This window comes from Manacus vitellinus, unplaced genomic scaffold, assembly GCF_001715985.3.
Source record: "Manacus vitellinus isolate BGI_N305 unplaced genomic scaffold, ASM171598v3 scaffold_39_pilon, whole genome shotgun sequence".
Classification (NCBI taxonomy): Eukaryota; Metazoa; Chordata; class Aves; order Passeriformes; family Pipridae; genus Manacus; species Manacus vitellinus.
The window spans coordinates 2,558,522-2,579,694 of record NW_021940534.1 but is presented as its reverse complement, the minus strand read 5'-3'; the positions used below and the strand labels follow the sequence as shown (position 1 = coordinate 2,579,694).

The 21,173-nt window shown below is 38.9% G+C and overlaps 1 protein-coding gene across 3 annotated transcripts; it reads right to left on the bottom strand.

The window, feature by feature from the left end:
• Positions 1–1,333: 1,333 nt before the first annotated feature.
• Positions 1,334–20,929, bottom strand: DEK (DEK proto-oncogene). 3 transcript variants are annotated; one of them, XM_018077678.2, is made up of 11 exons: positions 20,834–20,929; positions 18,180–18,329; positions 16,357–16,458; positions 15,737–15,846; positions 13,715–13,809; positions 11,744–11,864; positions 10,501–10,683; positions 8,062–8,194; positions 5,233–5,381; positions 3,892–3,960; positions 1,334–2,919 (listed from the first exon to the last, which is right to left on the bottom strand). In XM_018077678.2, the coding sequence occupies exons 2-11, from the start codon at positions 18,316–18,318 to the stop codon at positions 2,908–2,910; spliced, it is 1,113 nt and encodes a 370-aa protein (XP_017933167.1). In that variant the 5' UTR covers positions 18,319–18,329; positions 20,834–20,929; the 3' UTR covers positions 1,334–2,907. The 3 variants fall into 3 exon arrangements, with proteins under 3 accessions (XP_017933167.1, XP_029817553.1, XP_017933166.1); XM_029961693.1 differs by lacking the exon at positions 20,834–20,929 and adding an exon at positions 20,030–20,070; XM_018077677.1 differs by lacking the exon at positions 20,834–20,929 and adding an exon at positions 19,541–19,635.
• Positions 20,930–21,173: the final 244 nt, after the last annotated feature.

Here is a 21,173-nt window from a genome sequence, read left to right as displayed (position 1 = left end):
CAAGAGGGCTGTTAGTCCAGAGCTTCTGGACAAAAGTGGGATGGCACTTAAAGTTGTGTCTTCCTAATTTCATCTTGGTTAGACAAGCCTGAGCAGTATACCATGGGTTACCACATAGCTCCTAAAGACATGTAACCTCTCTTCACTCAAAATTTCTGATCTTTCTCTCTCCTCCCCTCATTCTCTCCATCTTCCTTATCCTACAGGGCCCATACGCTGTTACCTCAAAGGTCAAGCTCACTCCTAAGAACAGCTCCTTGTATCAGCAAGTCATTCAGGTTAACTTATGTGGGTTTGCAGGTCACCAACTAAAATACTGAATACCAAAGACTTAACTAAACAGAGGAACCAATACACTGGATTGTAGGAATTGTGCTGTAAGCAATCAAATCAAGATGTTGGGACTATTTTTGTTAGAGTCAATGGTGAGGACATTACCTTAAGCATCTGGAAGGTGTATGCCTGAAGAGGTATAACTGTTTATTCAGTTACCTTTTATCCAGTTAACCCATTTCTATTTTTTTATCAACCTCTTTTTACAGGATTTAAATCCTTAATAATCTGTGTTTCTAATTCAATAGAATCAGGATAAGCAGAGCATTTTATTTACCTTTTAGTATTGTCTTGCATCCTTTCTCCCAGTTGCAGAAAGAACTGGAATCTTGTATCAGCTGCATCCAGACTGGTATGTATTATCAGGAAAACAGCTCACATTTCTTCTCTGTTGAGGACTATATTGAGTTGTTAAGAGATTTAAACAAAGAATTTAAAGGATGTCAAGTTCATTCCCATTCCATCTGTGCCATTCCAAAGTGGCATAAGCAGAAGTATGCTATCCCTTTGTAAGTTTCAGTAGAATTTACACTATTAAAAAAGGTTTATACTTGGGAGTTGCTCATCTTAAAGACACTTCCTGACCCACATAATTAAAAATGGCTAGTATATTTACATTAAAATCAAAAGGCAGTTCAAATATTTGTAAAATATCAATCTGAAAATCCAACAAAACTTAAAACAAGTAACTTCCTGCTCTTAAGCGTGACTTGGAAGTTTTTGATGTTTTTTAATTGCAAATGAAAAAGTGTTCTTTCTGCTAAGACAGTTCAGAGAAAAACAAACAGCAAAGAACCAAACCAAACCAAGATCAACCTCACAGAAGAGGTTGATCAAACTCTTATCCTGGTGCAAGGACATACATTTCACCAGTATTATCTTCCAAGCAGAGAAGCCAATAGTTTCTAGCAGATGAGATGAAGACAAACAACCTTGTTTATATACAGGTCTGGGGTTTTTTTTTTACTATACATGTAAGCAAATATAAGATCAAAATTGATTTATATTTTTGTGAAAGTCATTTATTGAATACAAAAAATCCCCGTTACATTCAGCCTTATTATAAATGATTACACAAAGAAATTCAGAACTCTGTGAAGATGAACAGTCTAACTGGCTGAACAATTTCAGAATTTAGATCATTTATGAACCCTTATTTCTCAACTGTACAATAACAAAATTCAGAAAAATACACTTTGTCTTTCCAGCAATACTAGTCAGAGGGAGTCTGTGCTCGTGGTGTTAATGGCAGCCCACATTTCGACAACTATTAGTTTCATGATTTTAAGTGTAGGACTTCCCATATTAGCAACAAGGTGTAGAGGAGAGAAAACCTAAACAATAAAAACTTATGCAATGAGTTCACTTCGATCCTAAAAGCTGCCAGCCAAAGTTCAAGACTGCAGGCTTAAAAGTACCATTGTCCATGTTGAGGCACCAAGGCTCAGGTTCAGAAAAGCCTTCCCATACAGAGGAGAGGTTAACCACGCATATATACATCAGCGCTGTCTGATTCGGAAGCCCCATTGTGGATTTCCAAAGCTGTCAAGCCTCCCAGCTGAACATTTCGGATGACCCAGCATCTCAGAAGTGGGTACCAAGTCAAGATGCTAATGTAGAAGATTTTTTGCGAAGTGAACTTTAGAAATTTTCCTGTCAGCTTTGGAGGGATTTTATTTATTACATCCAAGACACTGAAACAATGTCTGTAGGCTTTGTACAAAGTTAAACTACAGGTATAAAATTACAGTTTAGTTTCTGTACAAGGTAAGATGGGACAAACATGGTGAAACCTCGGCTCATTTGTAACGTCATGAAACTTCTGCATACCACTTTCCATCAACGCCTCACTGCTGAACATTGACATTTCATGTCACAAACTCAAAGACAACAAGATTAAAAAATTGATTTGCACAAAGAAACTTAAAATAACTTTATATACACAACAAAAAGCCTTTTGAAAGTACAAAAATAACATCTATATGCCAATTAGTTACCACGCTTTCATAGTTCTCTCAATGCCTACACATGCAAGACTGTAATCTATATTCAGAATAATTCTGCACCTGTAGAATGTATCAGAATATAAGAGATTAACATGTGATTAACTCTTGTTATTTTCAGAATGAATATGTATTCAGAATATCTTTGCAACCAATACTGCAATATTCCAGTCTCTGCATGTAAACATGTAGATAAGCAGCTTTCATCTTACTTGATTTTAAAGTCTCCTGCAAGCTAGTAATCCATGCTAAAAAGCTATGATGGCTTCTAATGAATCTAGTTATACAACGCAATTCAAAATGTACAAAACTATAAAAAAGGGAACATTTACTGCCATGCATGAAACTTAAGTATGTTCAACTAAAAATTGCATCAAATGCAGTTCTGTTTAAAAAGAAAAAAAAGATACACAAAGCAATTTACATTAACACTCTTAACATTAGATCAGCAGAATTAGCTCTGACTAAATACCGTGAGGGTAAGACACATTCTTTTTGCTGGTGCCTATCAGATCTTCAAATCCATGGGAACATTAAACCAGGAATCTTCATTGCCCACAGTCAAATCAGATCATGAGATCAACTGAAAAGAGAAGTGTATTAGTGTATTAGTGTAGAAGTGTATTAGTTTCCTCCTTTCTCTCAATCCAATTACATACAACCTCTCCTTTTGTATCAGACTACCAAGAAAACACACTCTGCTTTTGCTATCACAAAAACCCCAAGAACATCCCTACAGCAGACAAATTGCTCACTCATGATAGTGACACATGTATACACATCCCATAGACATCCCATATGGCTATCTATTCTAGATAGCCATATATCAACATCTGCAAATGAACCCACAGGAAAAAGAAAAAGTTACTTTATTAACTTCTCTAAGCGACCCTCACTTTTACAGTTCCATTTTTAGTTTTAGGGCAAGCAAAAGTAAGCACATTTTTTTTTACAAATTACCAACCACAGATTGGACAGTAAACCCTGTGTCATGAATGCAATAGATAATGCCTAATCTTCAGCAAAGCAAACTCAAAGGTAAGAGCAGTATAACTGTACTTACCAGGAGCACAGACAGAGAGAAAAGCTATCTGTCCTTTTTGCCTTAACTTACAGGTCTGCAGAGCCTGTACAACCTCCTGCATTGTTATGTATGAATGTATGTGGCTGGTGCATGAATTAAGAGTGCATTTTGCAACCAAGATTGTAATTTAAAGGAAACTCATAGCTTTCAGAGTAATAGTTATCAAAAATTATGATACTTTAATTTTAGTTCTGCTTACCAAAAAATTCACAAGAGTAGTAGTAGCATGCTAAGAAAATAGAGTATGAAGCAATTGTGATTTTTAAAGAGGGATACAAAAGTTGGGAAAAAGTTTGGGAAAAAACCACCCCAAAACCAAAAATCAAAGGTTTAGGTTTTAGCAGAGCACTAAACTTCCCATATTATACAGGAGGCTATTAAAATTAGTGTAACAAGATGCCAGGCCAGTTGCTAATAGGCTGAATTAAAAAAACCCAACCCAGAACGTTTTCTAAATGATAAAGTCTTTACCTCTTTGACTGTTTTTTTAATGAAGTCTTTTCTGTCAGATAAATCATAACTAGGATATTTTTCATAGACCTAAAAAAAAGTAAAAACAAAAAACAAACCTCAAATTACTTTCATTCAATGCATTGTATGAATAGAAGGAGCTTAAATGAAATTAGGGCAAAAACTGATGTGTGTACTTCTAGTATTACAACAGCCAAAATACCCTCTGTTAGCTATGGAAAGAGACAGGCTTATTTTCCTGTCCTTATTTTGACCACATAAATATTTAAATACATGTATTGTTTTATATTTGGTCACTGACTAAACTGGTACTGTAATTTTTCACACCAACAAACTGAAATGCCTAGCTTGCCATGTCACACAAGTAAGAATTCTCTGAGCTTTGTTTTAAGTGCTCTCTAAGTAGTCAGATATCCCTACATTAGTGTGGGAAGCTAAACAGTAAATAAAAAATAAGTAAGCCTTGGGATCTGATAATAAGTAGAATTGTTATCCTTTCAAGAGACTAACAGAATAGTCAGCATATTTGAGTGCTATTCTACAGCTATTCTTTGGTTAACAGGATGCTAGAGGACTACACGAACAAAAAACAGATGCCAACACAGGGCATTTCATTACACTATACCAAATTTCAGACTTCTAGAATTACTATAAACACGACAAAAAGTTTGTACAGAATATAAACATGCAATTTTCTCATAAGAATAATTTCTGGTTTAACTTTCTCAAGACTACTTCTTGGTACCAGGAAACCCAAACATGTGAGCTAACTAACTGACTGCAGAAAATATCAAGGTAAATGCATTTTCTCTGTTTTGGTCACTTTTCCCACCTTTCCCTTCTCTGGCCACATGGTTCCTACCTGTCCTGGCAAATAATGGATTTCTTGCTGAACTGATCCAACTCACTAACTCAGCTGAGAACTATTCAGTTTTTGCTGACAGATGGCAGCTGAACAGTCTCAAAGAGGACATACGAAGAATGAGAGCAAGGTGTGCAGCAGAAACGTACAGAGAGCAGGACACAGCCCTCCCCTGTAGACAGCAGCAAGCTGCTCCACTGTCTCAACATTTTCACTGAGAAATGTGGCAGTTGTTTTGGAGGTAATACTGCTACTTTCCATGTAGCTAATTTTTCTTTGGATATTTCCTTTCTAAAGTTTGTATCATGTTGTATACCTTAAGATTAAAGCTCTCATTGTAGCTGTTAGCAATTAAGCAAAACTACTTAGTTTCTGAACCATGATGCAGAATATACAAGCCTCCATCTGAAATTATAATAAAAGTCAGTTCACAAACAATACACTGCCTAAAGACAGACTGAAAAATCATATTTGCTTACCTCCTTGCAAATTTGTTTCATTGTGACCTCCTCCAAGTTTGCATTGGCCAACAAGTTCTTGACAGTTTCCTTCACTTCTTCATCTGTGGGTGGTTTCTTCAGTTTTTTAATTAAAGGTTCATCATCTGAACTATCTTCAGACTCGCTTTCTAAATATGAAGAACAATTGGAATTGTAATAGAAGGTTTTCAATTTCTCTGCTTTCTTCCATCAAAACAGAAGCCATCAGAACTTTCCACAAGCTTCTGATGCAGATGTTCTCCCTTGCAACAGACATCTTGCCAGATCATCCATTTAAAAACAAAGCTAATGCTATCAGTACTTCAGTACTACATTTGTTTACGAATTTGCATAGTCGTTGATAAACTATCAGTTTACAGATCAATAAGTACTCTAAAAAGTATGGGATTGATAAATTTAATCTATCAAACAAAAAAAAGCTTATTACAACAATTCTAATTGATGTATTATGGTCCTAAAAAAATAAAAAGTACTTATTTGCTTTAAAAAGGAGTTTGGATTTCTTTTCCCCCCCCAACAGTGTTGTGCATTACACAATTTTGTAATGCTGTATTACTGAACATGCTATTAGAAACACCATGAGAACAGAAGAAGAGAACTTCATAAATGAAGTTAAGCAAAAGGTCACAGGATATTCCTACAGTCTTTTCCAGCAGAAAAAGAATTAGACTGAATGGCTCCAACATCCACTCAGTTTCTCTACTGCCAACAGGACAAAATTCAGAGCAAATGCCAAACAAACTCGATAATGAGCTTACAGAAAGACTTACTTAACATTTTGATTTTTGTACTGCAAGCATACACTCAAAACAGAAATGCAGGAGGAATAAATAAGAAATTACGAATATATTGCATAACTTATATGAAAAACACATAGGTAGCATTTGTGAATAAATATACATATACTGATGACAAAATAAGGTGTATACAAAACACAGAGAGCCATATTCAGCAGTCAAACTGAAAATACACTGATGTCAGTACAGGCCAGTTTACTCTGCTGAGAAACAAAGCTATGAAAGAAATTTAGCATAATTCTTTGCCTAACAGCCTTTTCTCAATACCCTGACAAGAAGGGTAATTAATCTGAACTGATGCTTGTGCTATGTCATATATATGCCAATGCTGGCATTAAATGAAGTATGTTTGCAGTATGGATATACACTGCATCAATAACTCATACTACAATTGTGACAGAGACTTGGCCGCTATCTCATGGACGGTCAGACAATTTAAGGTGGGAATGTACCCCTAGAGGTCATCTGGTTTAAACCTTTACTTGGAACAGGCCCAACTCAGAACTGGTTGCTCAGGGCCCTGCCAGGTTGAGTTCCACAGCTCCTCCAGGCCCCATTTCTGTGTGTGACCACCCTCAAGGTGGTGAAGTTTTTCGTCCCCTAACAAATAACTGCAGTTTCCATGGTGGCAGCTTGTGTCTCCTGTCCTCTCACTGTGCACCTCCCAGAAGAGCCTGGCCCTGCCTTCCCCATACTCTCCCATTTGGTAGTTGCACCCTGCAGTACGATCCCCCTTCATGGATCTCTTTTTCAGGCTGAACAAGCCCAACTCTCTCTGCCTTCCCTCCTCTATCCTGTGCTCCAGCCCCCTCGTCATCTTGGTGGCCCTCCACTGGACTCACTCCACAGTGTCCATGCCTGCCTTGCCCCAGGGAGCCCAAAGCTGGACACAGTGCTGCCAAGTTGGGCTCACTAAGTGCTGTACAGGGCCAACAGTCCCTTCCCTCAGCCTGTTGGCTCCACACTTGCTCAAGGAGCCCCGCGTGCTGTCAGTGTTCCTTATCAGAAGGGCACACTGCTGAACTGGGCTCAACTCATTGTCTTCGAGGACCATCTGCCCCTGCCCAGGTCCTTTTCTGCAAAACTGCTTAGGAGGACACCACTGTCCCTACAGACACTGCTATGGAATCTTTATAGAGCTGCTAAGAAACTCGATGTTTGTGTAACTTCAGTGCATATTGTGAGATATGAGAAAATCAGCAGCAAGGGGATACATGGAGAAACCATATCTCTGTTAAAAAAACCACATCGAGCTGCTGAACCAAAGACACACAGTACAGAGGATTGGCTAGCAGGACAAGGGCATATGGATATAGCTAAAGCTATGGACGAGCTGTTAGAGTATAGAACACAGCTTGTCTAGGTCGATGAGAAAATCTGAGATACCAAGGCCATGGTAAGGCTACAGTGTCTTTGTAAGTGCTAGTTGGCTGGTAAACAGGACGTTGTGATTAGCAAAACAAAAGCAACTGAGAGCCACCTGTGTAAACAAAAGAAGGGAGTAAAGGCGGAATCAACATTTAAGCAAGAACCAATAATGAGCTTAGCTTTTGCAATATGTATGAGCTAATTATAAAGCATATATTAAGCTGTTAGCAGTGATCAATAAACGAAGCTTGCTGATTCTCATATTGAGCGTCTCTCTCTTCCCTCCTCACGACAACACAGAGTGGGATATACACCACTGGATCAATTACAAGATTTGGATGAAGCCACCATAGAGGCCCCAACAGAATTTTGTCACCCAGCAGAATGGAGATCTCGGCTGATACTTTCAGTTTATATGCAAATAAAAACTATATACATATGTACACAGCAGAAATTACATGAAGTATACCCAAACCAAGAACTTTTTTTTAATTAACGTTTCAAGGAAAGAAACATCAAGTAGCAAGCCAACAATTCACCAAAATCCATTTTCTTTTCACAATTAGGTGCAAAAGTTTCCTTTCCAATAAGCATGACCGTTAAACTACAAGACAAGGTATGATGAAAGATTTAGAGCATTTACCTTTTCTAGAACTGTTCTGATTTTTCTTAGTGGTGCTGCTGTCTGCCTTCTTGACATTCGCACTCTTCACAGCTTTCTTGGTTTTGGAAGTCACCTTTTTAGATTTTTCTCTTTTAGATGCTTTTCTAGGGGGCTGTGAAGAAAAAAAATGAGAAAATTCAAATGATGGTTTTTATTCATACCTCTTTTCCACAAAGGAAAATTGTCCACTCTGAGTGCAGTTTACTCCAGCCACTCCATGCCTAAGATTACTACAGAGCTGATGCAGAAAAGCAAATATACTGCCTACACCCTTCCACCTGTAGTATATTAAAAGCTGTCATAACCCTAAAAAATGCTGCAATCTTAAAGCTGTACACAGACATTTTCCATTTCACTGTGTCCTATATTCAAACTAATTTGACAGACCAGTGTTTTTGTCATAATTAAGCTTTTACTCGATGCATGTCGACTTCAGCTTCTAAAGACTTCAGTCCATTCAGCTATTGCCTCACAGACATATCTAACCCCTACCTTCAGAAAGAAAGCAAAGATGACCCACTTATATCAACGGGGTTTACTGTTAGGCCTTTTTGTTTGTCAGAATTTTGTTTGGGGGTTTGGGATTTTTTTTTCTTTAACTAACTGAATTCTTGAAGAATTTTCTAAAAGGCAACTCCTGCCTCTGAAACAGACATTCCTCTCCTTATAGCAGAAACACTGTCTTCTGGAAGAGATGAAGAAATATGTCAACTTTTAGTATTTCAACCCTCTTTCAATTTTCCATTTATGGGTAAAGAAAAGCGCACATTAAGAATTAAATTTGTTTCATGGAGACATAGGGCATTTCCTTGAACTATCTTTTTACATTAAAACGAATACATATTAAAATACCCCTGGCAAAACAAACTGTTAAAGTTACATAAAGGGCCTTCCAACAAAAGATTTTTGTTACTATTTTCTATAGCTCAGACTATTGACTTAACAGCCTGTCACACTTCATCGGAACAGACAGAATGTAACCCAAGTAAATAGTGGTCTTCTTACATTACAGCCAAAGCTTACATAAAACTTTTCTTGGACACCAACAGTTGACTAATTGCTACTTGTTGCAGGAGTCTGATTAAGGTTGGAAAGACAGTTTAAGTCAAAATGCAGGTTAAAATGGAGCCTGTAACTTCTTTTAATGTCTTTTTTCCCAGGCTTCAGGCATTTGGACAGTAACTCAGCTGCAGACTTGTACTGGTCCTCCACATTTTGTGTCTATGCTGTGAATAACTACTGGGTTGAAAGGGAATGCATGGGGTTCCTCTAATTTCTGATTAGGAACAGAACACCTCTCCTACAAGGAGAAGCTGAGAGAACTGGGGTTGTTCAGACTGGAAGAGAGAAGGCTCCAGGGTGACCTTACAGCAGCCTTCAGGTACCTAAAGCAGATCTGTAAGAAAGATAGGGACAGATTTTTTAGAAAGGCCTTTTGCAGCAGGACAAGGGGTAACAGTTTTAAACAGAAGGAGGAACAATTTGTCTTAGACATAAGGAAAAAATTTTTTATGATGAGTATGATGAAACACTGGAACAAGTTGCCCAGAGAGGTAGTGGATGCCCCATGCCTGGATATATTCCAGGCCAGGTTCCACAGGGCTCTGAGCAATCTGATTCAGTTGATGATGCCCCTGCTCATTGCAGAAGGACTGGACTAGATGACCTTTAAAGGTCCCTTCCAACCCAAACTATTCCATGATTTGATGTTTCTCTCCCAGTACACAAAAAGCTTCAAAGAAAACAGAAAATACAGTGAGATGAGAACACTTCAGAGATTGCAGGGATGTTTCTAAGGCTGATTACTATGTTGCTTACTTTATCTTTGTGATCTAAAACATAGAAGCTGAAAAGAGGTTAGGAAATAAAATCCAGGAGAAATATGGAACCATGATCCAAACCAAATGCAGTCAGGTAGGTCAGGGACACCGACTGAATTCAAAATATCAAATCTGAATTCCTAGGTAGCAAAAAAAGGAAAAAGACAGATAGACAGACAGACAGAAACGATAGACAGACGGGACCCAATGGGACAGACAGAGGGAGAGACATTGGAAATTTTTATGAAATTATAGTAGAGTCATGACAAGATGATACAAGCAATTCAATCAATTATTGTAGAAATCCTGGCTGCCTCAGAATGGCACATAGTGAATGGTTTTATAAGGTGCATACACACCCCCAGGAATCAGAACCTCTTCCCTTTATCTAACTGATTCTCTAACTTCAACACACTAAAAAATTATGAAAACCTCTTATAAATTGCAGATATGTTCTCTTTTCTTTCAAACCATTCATTCAGTTAAATATCACTTACTCCCCAACTCTGCATGTTCCAAGAATTACCAACTGATAACAACAACATAATGACAAATGTTTTAAGCCCTGTGTTGAAAAACAAACAAAACTCCTCGTTACCTCATCTTCACTTTCTTTTTCTTCTGAAGAGTCATCCTTTTCCTTCTTTTCATCTTCTTCACTACTGGATTCATCTGACAAGATCTCAGGGCACTTGGTGCGTTTTGCTTTTCTTGTTGTTCCAGAGCTACTGCGCTCTTTTTTGCCACCTTTGCTTGGTGTTTTTTTTGACTTTGGCAATGGCTGAGAGACAAGAGATGAGCGTCATCCAAGTAGGAATTCAAAAGTGAATTTCAAAAATATAAATTCTTTCAACTCACATGAAAGAATGGCAAACAAATATAAAGGTCTCTTAACAAAACCCAGGACTATTTTATGTACTACACTTAAGCCACAACATTTTGCAGTAAGCAGACATTCACTATGGAGATGGAGCTGCGCAAAAAGAAATTTCAGTTCTAAGCTAAGTGTACCCCTTCTCTAAGCATACAGATCTTCAAAGGCTGTTAGGGAAGGGAAGCAAGAAAGGTAAAAGGTTCCTTCTAGATTGTTCTATCTGTGTGCTCCCAACCCATAAAAGCAAGCTTTTACTTCCGGTAACAAATCAGCTGACAACTCAGAAGATTTAAAGGCAGGAATTCTGCCATGTCTTATGACAAACTGCATTTTGCTGTCACTCAGTACCTGTGTCCCTAAAGCAGCATGGAGACTCCTTATTCACATCGCTTACCAGTGTTTGCTGGGAATAAACTTAATTTTCTAAGCAACAAAGCAACTATTTAAGTATTACTTTTAGATTAAAAACAGAAAGTCCAAGAAGATTAACAACAGAATTTAGTAGTCTTGGCAGCTGAATCTAGTGCACTAGCATATACTGGCTAAATCAAGTTTTCCTAGCCTTGCAAAAAATTCCATTTATGATGTCCAAATGTAGCATACGCAGGTAACATCTGTCAGTTTATTTTCCTGTCCTTTCATATCATGTCTATTCTACTCCATTCACTCACAGAGCAGAAGCTACTTAGGGTATTTAGGGCTGGATATCTTAATTAGCTTCATGTGTTGACCTCATACACTTCTGTGTGCTGTGTATAATGGGTACATCTGCATGTAAATATACAGTCCCCACCCCATTATGGATGCCTGCAGAAGCAGAGCTACTCTCTTTCAAGAAGACATTCCCACTTCAGTAACTCAGAGCAGTAATTGTATCACCACTAGTAACTAGCAAATAACAATAGAGACAGATACATTTTCCATCGGAGCAGAGCTATAAAAGCAAGCGTAACAACCTGCATCTCACCTTGCCTGAAGATTTTGGATGCATTAGGAAGTTTAATATTCTGGTTACGAGCTCACTATTAACTCCTGATCTTTCTAAGTCAAGAACTTCGCAGATACTTTTCAACATTGCATTTCTAAATCTGGGGGAAAAAAAAGAGAAAAGAAAAAAAGATTCAGTATCACATCCTAAACAGTCAACATTTGACTGCTAGAAGCTGCTGTCTGGTTTGTGTCTGCAACCTGAAAATATATATACACAGTTAACTACACTTCCAGTCTTATTTATAGTTAAGCAAAGAATCACCACCATGTTATATAAGGCCAAATAAAAAAAAAATTCTCAAATCCATATGTCTGTAAAATAGGATATAAAACACAATGTTATAAAATCTTAGTGGAGAAAAAAAGTACCTTCCGTAGAATCTCTCCTAATCTACTATAATGGGAAAAAAATCAATTCTAGAAAATAAATCCAGTGTGTACAATACTGGAACTTAAAGCGGGCAGGGAGAGTCTTCCTTATCCCCTTACAGAGGTATCTGATGAAGACAGAACATTAAGAGAAACTCTGATATCCACCCCTTTTACTCCAAAAGAATCTTTCTTAATTTTAATGCTTTGAAAGTAGATCTGCAGGTAATAGCAATTATAGTGAACTATTAAGATGCAGTTCAAGTGTGGAATAAACAAGCGCACACAAGTTTTGAGTCAGTAACTTCCACAGCAAGTAGTTTTGACTTAACAAAATCCAAGAACTCTAACCCACACAGCACCTCAACACTCATTCTTTGTAATTTATAACCTGAATGGTAAGATTCTGTAAAATAAATGTTGACCTTTGTTCATCTTGTTCAATGCTGTTAAAGTACAACGAGATGCAAGTGTACAGTGTGGGCAGAAATCAACCACACAGTCAGAACAAATTAACAAACTAATCAGCAGTGTTCCACATGCAGATACGAACAGCAGCAGCATTTAGCAAAGCAATGCAAGCACACAGGGCTTGATATACCTTGATATAAGAGTGACAATGCAACCAGGTTTCAGAATATTTGCTGAAGGGTAACAAAGCTAAACTAGCAGTTGTTTCATATGGAAAATATGGGGAAAAAAGTGCGAAATTATTTTGTGACCTTGTGTAGTTAAGGGGAATTATCTAATTATCCATCATCCAATTAAGCCAGCGGGAAACAGTCAAAACTCCCATCAGGAGACAGAGTTTGTCTTGTAGATTCCTATGTATCTGACAAACCCTACTCTTGGAAAACTGCATATATAAGGAAGAAAAATTTGCAAATTCCAAATTCTGGAAGCCTTCCTACTATTAACAAAGAGGCATTAAGAAAAAAAGCATTTTAAAATCAAATGTACAGATTGTAGACTTGTAAATTTGTAAACATTGTAAATGTAAGCATTTGTAAATTTGTAACACTGTATATGTTTTATTAGTTCTTTCATGTTTTACAAGGGCATTTTTAACCCCTTTCAATCCAGTCAAAACTAGGTTATAGTAGTTTCTCCTGTTAATGGAGAAGCAGCTTACAAAGGGAGACAGTAAAACAGAAAAAAAAAAGTTTCTTAGACTAGTTGCTACAGCAATTCTAATATGTTTAATATATAAGAAGCAGAAATGGCTTTGATTCTGAAAGAGGAAGGTTTTGATGCATAGAACGATGCAAGTTTGTACCATGAATGGAGTACAATGTATTCACAAGACTATGCTTGCCCTGCGGAAATAATGTTTTCCTCTCACTTGGCAGAAGAATGCTAGTTAGCATGCAATAGCTAAAGCCAGGAATGTGGGAATTGTGAATTAAATGTTCACTAGTTAATACATTTCAAGCTGTCTTAAGAGACCGGTTTGTGTGATTAAAATGAACTCAGAAAAAAATCGTAGAGTCACTCAATTTAATCTTAAGTAAAATTCTGGAAAAAAAAAAGAGTGTATAGTATTAGTCAAGCTATGTTAAGTATCAAAAGAGATCTTTACTTTTTTAACATTTCTTCCTTCTTTTTGTATTGGTCACTTCCTTTTTCAAACGGGAACCCACTGAACTGACCCACATTCTTCTTTAGGGATGCAACCTAGAACAGAACACACAGATTACTTTCCATTGCACAAAGTCAACAAATGTAATTAAATGAAATCTTTTAAACTTTTCATACATGAAAAATCTCTTCTAGCATTTAGCTTTCTGTTGACAAAAAGTTACATAGTTACAACTTACATGGACTATGCCTTTAATTATCTCATGACAGACAAACTACAATGACTGACTTTATGTGATCTTGGTACTTTTAATTACTTTTAATAACTCACTAGATAAAGTCACCTGCCATTTCAGGCTTGTTCAGAATGTACTGCATGATTATTTACAGGTTTGGAAAACTTCGATCATATGAAGCCTGTTGCATGCTTTTAATCATGTAATTTGTTATAAAATAGTGAATTTTATTTTTTTATTCTCTAATTTGCTTACTAGCTTTTCTGAAGTCTTGCATAGGACCATTTTTGAACCTTTTATTTAGCAGGACCAGTTTTTGTATTTACACCCAATTTACAACTTCTACCATTACACCTGATGTCTGAACCGGACTGAACTTTAATTGCAACAGCCTTTATAATGGGAAAATTGCTCCTATCAAGATTCCAAACATATTTAAGTTCTTTGTTTTCACTTCATCTCCTTTTACCAAATAAAAGACATTAAAGAATAACCCCAAATCCTTCAATTTTCTGAGGTCTTTTTAACACTACCAAGAATAATTTGAACTCACTTCCAGTACTCCTACAAATTTTGTTCCTGCTGTTTCTCCATGAGTTTATAATTTTACCAAAGCTGAGCTCCTTTTCCAAAGAGCTTTGCCCAGCACCTTGAGAAAATTTGCAGATTCACTATGTTTGCAGTATTGGTATGTTGTATTAAAAATGTTAATTACAATCCAAAGCACATACAAGTATTTACATAGAAGACAAGATCTAACCTTTGCTATATTACACAGCACTCTGAGTTCCCAAACACATGCTGATTAAATATAGTTTTGAATGAAACCATACTGATATATTCTTTTTCTGAATACTTGAGGCAACAAGTCTTTCTTTGCCATTTAAACAAGCACTGCATTTGAAGCAGTGATCTGAGATATTACAGCTAGCATGCATCTGTACTAGTACTTTTCAGTTTCTGGGTTCTGGGCTAGCTGTTCAAGTCTTCAAAATACACAAAGATATTAAAAACAAATTCCAATAATTATAGTAAATATATACAAATATTGAAATTTAATCTGCCTTAATTTCATTGTATTCATTTTACCTCCATTAGCAAGGTAAATGGGTCATATTTACTCTGAAATTTAAGGCACAACCACTGATACATAAAGGGCTCCAAGAAAGATTTGCTATTATATTTTCTTTAAGTTTCATCCTTAAACACAAAAGGGGCCATATCCATTTTTAAGTAATATTTTAATTCTCTTACATAAATGTGACAAAAAACACTATTAGGATTTTATATATAATGTAATTTTACATTCTACTGTTTTGTGCTATTAAAAGGAGAAAATGACTACATAAGCAGCAATGTACTAAACTCACTAACAGTTTTCAAATACAAAAGAAATAGAAGTACTAAGAAAGTACTAAGAAAAAGCTACAATGAGCAGAATAACTATGTGGAATATTTTGACTGTCATCTGCATGTCAGCAGCTTTTAGCATGTGAACCACAAATTATTTCCGACTCGACCCTATAAGATAAACCATCCCCATTAAAAAAAGTAAAATTTTTTAAAAATCTGCATTTGAACAGACTTACAATAGCACCTTGCCATAGGACTTTTACAGGAAGAGTAGTTTATAGGAGTTAAAAAAATTATGGGCTTACTTAACTGGTCCTGCAATATTAATTTTTTAAGTTTGTAATAAATGATTGATGTGTAAATGTAAAAAACTACACTACAAACATTTTCACTATTCATGAGAATTAACAGATACACAAGATTGAAGTTCTTACAGTGCCTGGCCTATTGTAGAGGAGTTTGTGCAGGTTCCTTAGTTCATCTGTCTTCTTTTTGCTCAGAAAGAACTGTATCCTTTCAATTTCACACAGTTTTTGTCCTTTTCCTGAAACAATTAAAATCAACTATGTTATGCATTACATTCATATCTACCTATGTGTTTATAACTTTAAGTATCTGTTTTTTAAGGAAGCAAAGATGTTACTTCATAATAGAATGAGATATTTTATTAGGTCAAACATTAAGCAGGCCTCTTCCTATCACTTAGTCATCCTGACAGGCTCTTTACCTTCCTTACTTGATAGTACCTAGATCAGGGTACAAGGACTTGGCATTTCTTTCTATTCTAGCTGCTCCTGCTTTTGTTGTTGTTGGTGAGGTACTAAAAGTACTTACCTATTCTAAGTAAGTTTAAATATCATGTAACTTTTACAGTTTAAATTGATGCCACAAAATAAAAGAGGCTTTTCATATAATTATAGTAGCCTAATTATTTTAAAATGGATCATGACTCTTAAGGTAGGTCTCATCTACAACAGATTAATAATTTGATCTTTTTAGAAGTTTCATTATCATTCCCAACACCCACCATTCTTATGCGAGAGGTCAAGCTTACCTGGTGTAATTGTAAAAGGTTCCTTCTGCAATGAGGACACTTGCATGGTCAGTCGGTCAACCTTCTTCTTCTCCCTTTTTCCTTCAACGATGAGACTCTTCTCTGCAAAAGACAAGCTTCCTTAAAACACTATTTTTCATTGCATGAGCAGATTTGACTGTAGAGACAGGCAACACGACACTGAATCTTTGAAATGACAAACCAAAAATGGATGAGGATATAAGCAAGTGCTATGACGCTTTCAGACCTTGGCTAATAAATCAACGTGATTCTATGGAGCCACATATACATAACTAAAAGTCTCTAGTTCTTAACCACAATCCTGTATCCAGCGTAAGGTATGTGCAAGACAAGACTAGGTATTTCCTAAAAGGAAATTCACCCCATTGGAAGTGGGGGTGAATTTCCCTCACATCCACCCAAATGGAGGATACAGCATTTTCAGAAACCCATCGTTCTCTCCCTTCATGGCCTTTTTGAGGTACAGAAGTGACACTGCTTGCACAGTCTCCTTCTTGGACGGTGCACAGCTCCACACATAGCACTCCTGAGAAGAATAATGCCACCAGATGGGCAAAAGGAGAGTCCAGGATGCCTGCAGACAAATTCTTTTCCCACTACTGGACTGGAAGAACCACAGATATCAGTAGGAGAGGCAGAAGCACAAGTGCAGAGGGACTGTACATGTCTGTACTGTGAAGCACTTCATGGCACAATATGAGTGTCACAAATACTACAAGAATATTATTCCCAGTAATTCTGGTACTGCTTACTAATGAATATGTTTAGTATACATTGCACATCATTACCTCAATGATACCACTTTAGGAGAAACACCTAAAGCTTTGCCTAAACATTTCATCCTAAAATATTTCACCTAAAATCAAACTATCCTTAGCACTAAACAGATGGGTTGCCCTGGCTTTAACATCTGAAAGCAGCTTCAAACCCGTATGAACACAATCAAAACTGGTATGTGTCTGCCAAAAACAAAGCAAAACATACTTGTGTGTACAAAAGAAAAATTGTTACTAAAAATCTAATTCTGATTACTCTATTATTTTCCAAACAGCATAATCTGTTTTCTCTCCACTACCTTTCCTAGAGACAAACTTGTTCTCTTTCAAGAATCCAAGACCATCAGTGACTTGATTTTCACTGTGCCATACTGCAGCTCTATTTCCATGAATGCTTTCATTTGCAAAACAGATGCCTGGAGACTTCACAATGGAAATTAACATTTTTGCACAGTAGTTCCTTCATCATGTTTTGTACTCCTTGACTACCCTCTTCAATTACACACCACAACACAATACCTGCTTTGCTCACCTTCTCATATTGCCACAATTTTTACCGATAAAACTGGTCTAATGAAATTTCTGCCTCTCCAATACAATGACATTTTGGTACCCAGAAAATTAATAACTGTAGTTAAGCAAAGACATCTGTATTGTTTCCAAAAGTACTGCGCATTCACAAGCTTCTCTTTTGCAAACATGGATCACTTCAGAGTGTTACTGGCAAAAAATAATTTGATAAAGGATACTACCTCCTATAATGATTGAAAAATTTACAGAACTACAAAACAACCCTAGTGTAGAAATCCAGGATGCTGGCAATTCCTTCAATCTTTCTTGAGATAAATCAGCATCACCGTTTCTAGTGTTTCCTGCTACAGTCTACTGGGAAGTTATTAAGACCCATGAGACAGGTGTACCATGGAATCTCCTCAATAATTGTACAATTAGCCAAGATCACAGGAGACTGCATTCAGCAGCTTGGCTTTTAATAAAGGAGAACTTATTCAATGGAAAAACAAGCACCCTTTTCTTCTTCCTCCTCCTCTTCTTCCTCTTCTTCATCTTCATCACTTTCCTCAGCTTTGTTTTCAGTTTCAGGTTGTTTCTCATCCGTTTTTTCTGGTGACATCGTATCTTCTTTTGAGGAATCAACAGAAGACATGGTGTATGGTTCTGTAAAAAGCAGTCAGGCAAACCATCACCAATATAGCAATATACATGAAAAATACAGGAATCTTGCTTTTTAAAATAATCTCCTTGTGCAGTAGAAACAATGTACTATGATTGTTCACGTTCTCTTATCACTAAAATGTTCTGCATACACACAATACAGAAAATTTTTCAGGAGAAGTTGCTGTCTATTCTGCAACTAGTCCAGTTAAGAACACTCTAAAAGGTTATAATTTTTTTTCGCACACAAGCTGTTTGTGAAGCACTCGGAAACACCCACTCAAAGCAGCTGATACTGTTATCTATTAAAAACTGCAGTTTTAAGATATCACTATTTTAGTGCACCCTGCATTTGTTCCTGATTAACTGTGCATGCAAGTTTCCTAGTAACTTAAACAGGTTACATATTTAGATGTGAAATGGGAACTGAAAAGTGATAAAAAAAAGAAAGTTGCAAGCAATACAGAAAAGAATTAACACTGCATTCATAATTCAGACAGCTGCTGCATCTTAGGGCATGAAAATGCTTTTTGGTTTTAATTTGTAGATCTATAACAGAAAATAATAAATGCTTCATACTTAACATACTTAAGAGTCTTTTCTTAGCATTTTAAGTGACTTAAATGTTAACTTTAAAATATCTTAATTTTGCATGTACCATTGCCATGCTAAGAGAAAATATCTATCCAGTAAAGGAAGATAATCATATGATTCATTTTAGAAAAACTCCAGTTTTCAAAATTTTTCACTGTTTAGGTCTGGAACAAAATACACAAATGATGCCGTAAGCACTTGTGGAAAAGTATCACACAATTAAGCATTTTCGTCTGATATTAAAGCCAATATTATCTGCAAGAGGTCAAGTTCAATAAATAACATTTAAATCAACTGCTTATATGCAGTACTAGCAGGTGGTAGAGAGCAGCAGTGCTCCAAGTGACAGAAAGTGCAAGTTAATATTTATTACCAATATTAAGGGGAAAAGTAGTTTCCTGCTCTTTGCTAAATCACTGGGGGAAAGAAACCCCATTCAAGGTATTACTACCAATATTTCATTTGACACATAGAAGTCTTTTGACGGCATTACAGTCTGAATTTTACTTGAAGGCACGAGTGTAAAAGCATGGGAAGCACTACAAGCCGTTTTTCCCTCCCCTTTCAACGGGAGCAGCGGGGGAATAGGGAAGTTAAGAGACTTTCCAGCTTTTTATCACCTGAGTTCATAAGGACGGCTTGCTCAGAGAAAACGGGCTCTGGGATCCACCTTTAGGAAGACTCAACTCGGGGATACTTTTGGCCGGGAGAGGGTCCCTCACCCTCGCCTGGGACTTTTCAGACGGGGACTCGCCACCTGTACCCCCTTTCCCGACCTGCGATCTGGAGGCCAGGGAGAAGCGCAGGCTGTGGGCAGCGCCCGGCGGCCAAGGCTCCATCGCCTCCCCGATCGGGACCGCTCTGCCCGCTCCCGCCGCAGGACAGCGCAGCGCCCCAGGAACACCCCGGGCGGGGCCGGGCCGGGAGGTGGCCGGCGGCGACCAAACGGCCCGCACACACGGCGTGTCCCCAGGGCGGGACGGGAGCCCGGTGGTGCGGCGGCCGCGTCCACTGCCCCTCGTCACAAACCCGTCCCCGCCCGGCCCGGGCGCGGCGAGGCGGGACCGCTCTCGGGCGCCCGTTACGGCCATGGCGGCGGGACCACCACCCTCGGATCGAGCCGCGGCTCCGCCTCCTTCCTCGGGCGCGGATGCGGCGGCGGCAGCAGCAGGAGGCGGCAGCTCCCGGTGGACGGGGCGGGTCCGGGCGCAGCGACACACACGCACGCCCCGCCGCGGCGCAGCCCCGCGGCCGCCGCACTCTCTCCCTCTCCTTCCCTCGCTCCCTCCCTCCCGGAATCAACAAGGTTTTCAAAATGGCGGGTTCTCGGGCGGCGCGGAGGAATGCGGGAAGGCGGCGGCCAATCAGCGCGCGCGGCCCGGCCGGCGCGGGCAGGGCCGGGGAGGGCTCGGGAGGGCGCGCGTGACGGCGCGCCCGCCCGCGCTGACGTCAGGTCGCGTGCGGCGCCCGGCCCGCCCCCCCGCTGAGGGAGTGGGGGTACGTTATGTTTTGGCTTTTAGAACGACCACCGTCTGTGATTACACCGGCTTTAGAAAAGGCTGTAAAGTAAGGAATCTGCACCTCTCTTGCCTAAATTAGGCTGTGATTAATATGCACTCCCCAGACTTTCTTTCTGTACGCAGGATAACATTTCCTAACACCTCTGGAACAGGTTGCCCAGAGAAACTGTGGATACCCCATCCCTGGGAGTGCTCCAGGCCAGTTTGGACAGGGCTCTGGGCAACCTGGTCTAGTGGAAGGTGTCCCTGCCCGCGGCAGGAGCGTTGGAACTAGGCGATGTTTAAGGTCCCTTCCAACCCAAACCATTACGTGATTTTAAGTATTTTGTACTATTTGTGTCACATATATTTCCTAGTATTGCCACCCGTTCTACATTACTACGCTTTACGCACGCCGAAGTTTAACAATTCACAGGAGTGTGACATTCCCGCCGCTCGCTCCCTTTTCCCTCCGCCGCGGCTCCGCCTCGCGGGGGCTGGTGCAGAGCTCCCGTTCCCCACCGCGCATCCGTGCATGGGATCCCGGCCGCATCCCTGCGGTCCTGCCCGGGCGGGATGAAGGAAGGGCTGGGCGGTCCCGCCGGGCTTTAACGGCCGGGGCGGGCTCAGGGGCTGCGGCCAACGGCGGGAAACGGCCTCCGAAACAGGGGCTGAGGGGTGAGCTCTGCTTATTCCTGCAAAATGTAGGAGCCGCGGCAGGCCCCGAGAGAGCCGAGGCCCAGTTCCACTCCTA

Coding starts and splice junctions, on each gene's coding strand:
- DEK (XM_018077677.1), bottom strand. Junction 13,810..15,736: donor TCTACAATAGGCCAGGCACT/GTAAGAACTTCA, acceptor GTTCTGTTCTAG/GTTGCATCCCTAAAGAAGAA. Junction 8,195..10,500: donor AAAAAGAAAGTGAAGATGAG/GTAACGAGGAGT, acceptor TTTTCTTCACAG/CCCCCTAGAAAAGCATCTAA.